The sequence below is a fragment of the Penaeus monodon genome, chromosome 11 (genome assembly GCF_015228065.2).
Source record: "Penaeus monodon isolate SGIC_2016 chromosome 11, NSTDA_Pmon_1, whole genome shotgun sequence".
NCBI classification, from domain to species: Eukaryota; Metazoa; Arthropoda; class Malacostraca; order Decapoda; family Penaeidae; genus Penaeus; species Penaeus monodon.
Window position 1 is genome coordinate 43,393,592 of NC_051396.1, and position 8,471 is coordinate 43,402,062.

General features: G+C 37.6%; 1 protein-coding gene across 1 annotated transcript in view; it reads left to right on the top strand.

The window, feature by feature from the left end:
* The window catches only part of LOC119578966 (troponin C, isotype gamma-like), a 7,543-nt gene extending 95 nt beyond the window's left edge, over positions 1-7,448 (top strand). Inside the window, exons 1-6 of the mRNA XM_037926651.1 lie at positions 1-22; positions 3,434-3,461; positions 4,460-4,603; positions 5,693-5,812; positions 6,048-6,179; positions 6,855-7,448. The exon at positions 1-22 is cut by the window's left edge and continues 95 nt beyond it. Coding sequence (XP_037782579.1) covers positions 20-22; positions 3,434-3,461; positions 4,460-4,603; positions 5,693-5,812; positions 6,048-6,179; positions 6,855-6,880 — 453 coding nt within the window. The 5' untranslated portion in view covers positions 1-19 and the 3' untranslated portion in view covers positions 6,881-7,448. The remainder of the gene's footprint in view (positions 23-3,433; positions 3,462-4,459; positions 4,604-5,692; positions 5,813-6,047; positions 6,180-6,854) is intronic.
* The last annotated feature ends 1,023 nt before the right edge of the window (positions 7,449-8,471 follow it).

Sequence of the window (8,471 nt, forward strand, 5' to 3'; positions counted from 1 at the left end):
GGCGCCTAACTCAAGCACAATGGTAAGTGTGAAGGAAACTGCGACTCATTTCTCCATCATAGCGCGGCCAAAACGTGTTCGATGATTGCTATTTTCTCTTTTTTTTCTTTTTTTTGAAGTGTCTGTGTAAGTCGAGACTGACGTGTATGAATGAAGTACAGTATCTTTCTGTTTTCCCTTCCTTTCTCTTCTTCATTATTAGTTTTTTATCTTTATTCGGGGGTCGTAATGGTGTCCCACTTATTACCATACATGTTTATGGTTGCTCATATACGAAATGATATTGCTGGCACTTGCGATAGAATGAGGTAATAAAAACACGTGAAATCCGCAGGAAAATTTTATTAGCCTCTTTCAAGACGAAAATATTTTATCATTATTACTATTACTGTTACTATTAATATTACTATTATTATTTGCTTTGCTGTTTTGTTTTGCTTGTGAGTACACTTGGATCTTGTTATTTAAATTAATGTAGTGATAAAGACAATTGCGGAGTTCTGTAAGCAAATATTATTATTCATATATTGCTCCTGTAAAAAATATTGACTAGATATGAATACTTCTTCAATAAAAATATTGTTTTCAGAGATTGTTCTTATGTGAATACTCATGGTCCGCGTTGGAAAAAAAATATTGATTATAATGATTGCAACAACAACAACAATAAAAATAATAATAATGATAATAACGATAATGATAATGATAATATTGGTAACAATAATAAAAATAGTAATAATAATGATAATACTGATAATACTACTACTATCAATAATAATAATAATAATAATAGCAACAGTAATAATAATGATAATGATAATAATAATGTTAATAAAATGACGATTAAAATGATAATGATAATAAATATGATAATTCAGCGGATAAAACGAACGTGGTGAGATTTTCAGCTTATAAAGTTCGAAAAGTTCGTTAGGCAGGCACTTTGTATCACGATGTTATTATAAAGGAGAGGTTTGAACTCTAAATTAACTTTTGTTAACCCAGCTTTCTCTTTTTGAGAGGATAGAAAAGGATTATGTGTAATCAGTCCAGGCTTAAGTGAATTTACATTTTTTCCACTTTTACATTTACTTTTTTTTTGGGGGGTAGGGGCCGGATGTAGCATCGTAATAAAGTTGAAAACAAGGATAATAATGAAATTAAGTAAAAAATAATGATAAAGATAATCGAAGTCGGTATACTGATAATAACCATAATAACAATAATCAAAATAAAGTCTCCCCTTCGAAATACGTGAAGGCCATTGAGACTAAGTACATAGAAAACGGATGTGGTTACCACGTGTTATGGCGACTTGCCAAACCCAAGGTTACTTTACACAGGTATAACCCTTCCATCGTGATGAAAATCCTAGTTTGCAATTTGCGACCTAAAGGCCCTAGGTCGCAAATTGCAAACCTCATCACCTATTTTCATTGCAAATATTCAATATCTTCTTAAGTTTTTTCTCGGTTTCTTTTTTTTCATCTATATCTTTACTAGTATTGTTACTGAAAAGAAAGAGTGTACTGAAATAACACTCACCATAAAATATCGGACAAATTGTTTGGGTAAAAAACTAGGACAGAGCGAACGACCCTCACCACAATAGCCAACGAGAGTGTGCCGTGAGACACCAGGTATAGCTAGATACATAATTATTTGAATAATTTACTTGTTACTGTTATACTTACCAGAAGTAAAACCAAAATTCCCCTCTTTTATTTATGATAACTAAGAGTTTCTTACCATTAACAGCTAAAAAGAATACTCCTGGGAAAAAATCTATTTCTTTTTTGGGTTCAATAGGCTATATGGAAGTGGAACTACCTGGTTATATATCTCCTGGCTAAACCTAAGAACATTTCTCCTTTTCTACAGTAGCCTCAAAGAACATTAATGTCATAGCTATAAGAAAAAAAAAATCAATTGACAGAGAAAAAACAGAAAACTGAAATAGACTGTGCAGTTTCACCATCGCATTACTTCTAGGTTTTCATTATACATTGGGCCACGTGGTGCGTTAATTATGGATGCTGCCAGGCTTTGAGATGCCTTGGGAGGGAGGCTGCTGGGAGTGAGGGGGGGGGGATTTGAGCAGTAAGTGAAGCGGTTAGTGCGTGGGGGTCTACGTGTGTGTGTGTGTTGTGTGTGTGTGTGTGTGTGTGTGTGTGTGTGTGTGTGCGTGCGTGCGTGTGTGTCTGTGTGTGTGTGAGCGTGCGTGCGTACGTCGTGCGTGCGTGCGTGCGTGGTGTGTGTGTGTGTGTGTTGTGTGTGTGTGTGTGTGTGTGTGTGTGTGTGTGTGTGTGTGTGTGTGTGTGTGTGTGTGTGTATTCGCATGTCCGTAACTGCACGGCACCTTCGCGGAGGGAAAGAACAGGAGGAGGCATCCTGAAGGTGTATTTTAAGACGCTATGGGAGGTCGCCACAACCCACAGAAGACGAGACGCGAGGGGGGAGGCCAGGGGAGAGAGATGGAGGAGGGAGAGAGAGAGGGGGGGAAGGGGAGGGAGAGGGGAAGGTAGAGAGATGGGGAGGAGAGAGAGGGGGGGAGGGGAGGGAGAGGGGGTGTAATTTTAGACATTTGTCCCCTTTCCCTCTCCCCTTCATTTCCTCTTTCCTTCCGCTTCTCTTCTACTTCTTTCTTTTAGTATTTCCTCTTCTCACCTCTCCTTTTTTTTTTTACTCCCTTCACCTTCCTTCCCAATCTTTCACTATTCTACCCCTTCTTTTCACCTTCTTTCACCTTCTATTCTCCTCCTTCTCCTTCCCTTTCCCCTCTTCCTCCATTCTAGGTACTTTTCTTGTCTCGGCTATCAATATGAGGTGTATTTCTTTCATTTGTGTATGGAAATGTTTTTGAAAGGACTACATTTACTTGCACCTAAGCGTGTATATATGTGCGTATGTATATATATATATATATATATATTATATATATATATGTATAATATATATATATATATATAATATATATATACATGTATTATATATTATTATATATATATATTATAATATTATATATTATATATATATATATATATATATATCTGTGTGTGTGTGTGTGGGTGTTTGTCTATGTGTCTGTGCATTATGTATTTACATAAATGTATGCATTTGCATAATTATTATTCTCTTATACTTAAACTTTTATTTCACTTATTTATTTGCTTATTTAGTAATATTTACGTTCATTGTTATCTTTACTATCATTTAAGTAACCAATACTAGAATGTCAGCTTCATGTTAATTTTGGTTAATTAACAAAAGCATTATTACAACTTATATTTATTTTTCGCTTTATTGACTTTAACAGAAGATTTGGTAGCTAAGAATAATCAAAAATATTAATCAAAGTTTTTTTTTTATTATTTCTTCCTTTTTTCATTTTCTTATGTCGATGCTTAAGAAATGTGTAACTTTTTTGTTACAGGACTCCCTTGATGAAGAGCAGATTGAAAGTAGGTGAAAGGAGAAGGATAATAATCTATGATTTCCTTTTCATATATAAAAAGAATCCCTTTTAATGCATTTTCTTTACCTATTTTTCTCTTTTACGCCTGCTATCCCCCATCCCCCCAACCCCCCGTCAATTTGCCTGGTTCTACTGTGCTTGAATCAAAAATATATGGTTGAATTTATCAGCAACAATTTTCTCCCAGCATTCAACCAAAAACGTTCTCAGGAATGAAGAAGAAAAATCCCCCCCCCCTTTTTTTTTTTTTTTTTTATTCATGCAGGTGAAGCATCAATACCATCTGTATCACTGTGAATTTTTGCACTACATTTTCCCCCATAATTTGCCCACCTTGGTGTCTAGCTCTTATATAAAAACATCCCTTGAATATTATAGCATTCCCTTTTAGAGATTTGTATTATCGTTCTTGTCCTAGTTCGATATCGTTGTTCTCCTTAGAATACACCCAATCCTTCTATCAAAATTAAGTCTTGTGCAAGCAATTTACCTTCTTGACAACCGACTTCAAGACCTGCATTAAACGTGATGCCTTTTTGTTGTAGTTCCCCATCCTATTTGTCGCATGATTCCCGTTTTCTGTACGTTAGATTTCGTTTTCTATAAGATACGTTGGAGTCTTTTAGTAATTGTAATATATGTTCTGGTATTTGAAGTTTCCATGTCTCTTAGTTTGGATCTAAATGTTGAGAGAGAAAAAAAAAATGTATAGCATAGACCTAGTATATCCATAGATATCTTTTAATTTAATGTGTGTAGACATGTTGATATATAGTTGTTATAAATTATGTGTATGAAGACTTTAGCACAATGACCGTACTGTGAAAAATGTCCCGTTTCGTAGATGCACTCACCGTCAGTCACATGTACGGTTCCTATTGAATAGATTTTTCTATCTGTACACCCTCACGCCCTTCCCAGTCACCCTGTACCCTTCAACGCCCTCATGGACACTCCTTCTCTAACTCCCTTCGTTCTCCGCAGCCCTCCGCAAGGCCTTCAACTCCTTCGACACTGAGGGCGCCGGCTCCATCAACGCCGAGACGGTTGGAGTCATCTTGAGGATGATGGGCGTCAAGATCTCTGAGAAGAACCTGCAGGAGGTCATCGCCGAGACTGACGAGGACGGTAAGTTCTAAAGGAGAGGTCACACGGGGTTTGTGGCTCCTGAAGCAAAGACTATATACGTATATAGTCTTTGTCCTGAAGGCTGTGGTCTGAAGCTTATGGTATGATAATGGAGATTATTTCAGTTATTGCATATATATATATATATATATATATATATATATATATATATATATATATATATATATATATATATATATATGTATGTATGTATGTATGTACACTCAAAATGTAATGATATGATGAAAAGAATATACCACAGTTATTCTGATATTCCATGAGGGAAATACACTGTACTGATATTTTATTTTTAGCCGTATGTGTGTGGGTTAAATCTCATTTGTGACAGTGAATTGTAAAATTTGTAATTATCTGGATTATACTTACGTAAGCTAAAATAGGATCATATTTTTGAGAACATATTTTTATAAAGGAAATGTCTGTTAAAAAGTACGAGTGAAAACTATCCATACTGTTAACTGAATAATACCATCTTCTTTGTCAAAGTCGCCATAAGGTTTCTTTATAAACAATCCATCACAATTTACGTTCATCAGCCTTTCTTTCAATATACCAATCTGGTGGGGAAAAAAATCTGTATTATTAATTCAATTAAAATCAACAATATTCTCAAAGCTGAAAATCTAATTTGATCAAGAAAAGATCCGTTTTTTTTTTTAATTCATTTATTTATTACATCATGGAATTGATTTTGTCACGAGATTACCCGCGAAAGAAACTTGATGATGATAAATAATGGATTTCTTTTTCTTTTTTTCATGTTCTCGACTTCGCTTCGTGATGACGTCACCCTTCTCCATCTTCGATTCTGCTTACCTCCTCTTATCCCTTCTTCGCTCTTCTCACCTCCTTCCCCTTCTTCGATTCCGCCCACCTCCTCGTATTCCTTCTTTCGCTCCGCCCCTTTTTCATCCACCCTCCTCTCTCCATCAACCTCTCCCTCCTCTTTCCTTTCGCTCCGCCCACCTCCTCCTCCACCCTCCCCTCTCCACCGTCCACACTCTCTCGCCGTCCTTCCCTCCTCCTCCTTTTTTCTTTCGCTCCGCCCACCTCCTTCCACCTTCTCAGGCTCCGGTATGCTGGAGTTCGAGGAGTTTGCTGAGCTCGCCGCCAAGTTCCTGATCGAGGAGGACGAGGAAGCTCTCAAGGCCGAACTCAGGGAAGCCTTCCGTATCTACGACAAGGACTGTGAGTTGGATCGGGAATTAGTAAAAATGATTATTAAGATTATTCACTGTAATTATTAAGATTTGTAAACGGTACTTATTGTGATTAGTAAATAATAATGATTGGTGATTCGTAAACAGTAATAAGTGTTTAGTAACGGTAATTATTGTGGTCAATATATAATAATTATAGTGATTCGTAACAGTAATTCTTGCAATTAGTAAATGGTAAACGTTGCGATTCCTTCCCTCCTCAGGCCAGGGTTACATCACCACCGATATCCTGAAGGAGATTCTGGTCGAGCTTGACCCCAAGTTGACCCCCACTGACTTGGAAGGCATCATTGAGGAGGTCGACGAGGATGGCTCCGGCACTCTCGACTTCGATGGTGAGTGCAGGAAGGCGAGCGCAAGGAAGCAGGGATATGCCCTTCCTCGGTGGTCTACGATGGGTTTTCCGCGATTTTTGCTTTTTATTTCATTTTTCTTCTTATTTATTTGTTTTGTTTGTTTTGCTTTCCTTCTTATTTATTTATTTATTTATCTTTGTATAGGTTTTGTTTTCGTGAAACTTTGCTTTCGTAAAGATTTTTTTTTTTGTATGGGTCCATGTTTCTTAATGTTTTGCTTTCGTAATGTTTTTATTTTTCTCCATTCATAAGATTTTCCTTTTATATATTTTCTTCTTTTATAAGATTTATTTATCTATTTATCTTTTATGAAACTTTGCTTTAGTATATTCTCTGGTTTCATAAGATTCTGCCTTTGTTAAGACACTGCTTACGCAAATAGTCTTCAAAGAAATCTTTGGAAATCAGTCAGTAAAGCAGCTCAAAAAATCACATTTTCGAATATACTGAAGTTTTATTAGCTACCTGATGCAATATCTCTGTCTTGATTAATTTATTTATCTCTGTATGATAATCTGGTTATTAATCGCTTTATTAATAGATTTATTCACCAATTGATTCATGATTTATTTTTCTTTAATTGTTTGATTATTAATTCAGTCAATTTCTTGCCTTTCAAATCTGTCTTATTCATTTATCTCTTCTCTTTCACAGAATTCATGGAGATGATGAGCGGTTAAATCACCACTTTTCCGATATCCTTCCTCATCTCTCACCTCTTCTTTCATTCATTCCTCTATCCCTCACCTCTCAGAAAAAAAAATCATCCTAGGTAAAAATAAAACAAAAGAAGAAATTAGCGCATTCATTATGGCTCGTCCGCACGTTCTTCAAGTTACCTTCTCCGTTCTTCTTTTGTAATTCTCTCGTTCTTTGCGGCCATTCATTCTTCAGTTCTTATCCACTCAACCCATTCCAGTCCTGTGTATGATTTATACAGTCATTCATTCCTTAAGCCTTATGGCAAAAGTTTTTTTTTTTTTTTTTTATTATGTCCCTCTCCTTCGACTGAAAATTACAACAACAGCAAACAACAACAACAGGAATATATGACCTCAATTTTCACCTTTATTTTTATGTAAAGAAGGAGGTTCTTTCTCTCCTCGAGGAAGAAAAAAAAGAAGAAAAGAATGATACATATCTTTATATTTTTAAGAAGTATGGGCATTGTTATTTGATAATTCGGTTTTGAGCATTGGCCTTGCCAAGCTGTTCGGCCATTGCAATAAAGGTGTTGCTGAATTACAACTGAATATTTTATTTCCCTTTTTATGTGTGATTTTTTTTGTTACATTCTCTGGTAGGATGATAATATGTGGATTTAAAACAATAGTAATGATGATGAAGACTTAATGATGATGGTGACTTGAGGTTTCTGGTAAATATTCAGTCCGCTATGCATGGTGTTCACGACGGTACTGTTATTGCTGGACTCTTCTCACCTTTTACTACACGTATATGTAGGGCATATTTCGCAGAACCCCCTAAACTCCCACATTCTTGGGCCCGATAAGAGGGGGTACCGCAGGAATTGCGGATAAAATAACATAAAATAAATTAAGTCATATTACTGACTGCAGAAGGCTGTGCTCCCTGCGACACCTCACCTGTGGGGGATGCCTGGCCCCAACCCCCGCCCTGGGAGACAAAGAGTCCGCCCCTTCTGCTCCCTACCGCACCTGCAGGAAGACCGTCTCCCTAAGCTGGAGGCCGTGGCAGTAGCACAGCTCGAGGAGACGTCGCGGTCAACGGTGACTTCTCGCAGTAGAGGCGAAATTTGCGGTCGTCCTTGGGCTTCCATCAATAGATAGGCGCCGCGACAAGTACTCGATTTAGATGGGATACCAAGTGCCATCTAGTGTCTGCTAGGGGCATACGTGCACATGGCATAAGTGTATCACTCCAGTCCATCATTCTATATGGCCGCCATGTCCCTCGGGAGTTACGCGCGTCGGTGATGCGAAAACCCCCCGATTTAAGGCAGACTGTGATACAGGGTTAGAATGCTGCTAATTACGGTACATTCACATACCATGTGATTTGCTTCTGGTCCGTCCTGTCGTACACGCGCGGGGTGTTCTTTGTAGTCTCGGGCGAGGGTGGGGATGGGCGGCAGCACCCTGCATTAGATATATCGGTCTTTGATGTAAGCTCATCCTACAAGCACACTGCTTGAGAGCGCCTGATGCCGAGGCTGCCCTACGGTTCTATCCTGCCGCACGTGTTAGATTCTTTATCGTCCAGGGAAGGAGTTTCGGGGAGGCAGCGCCC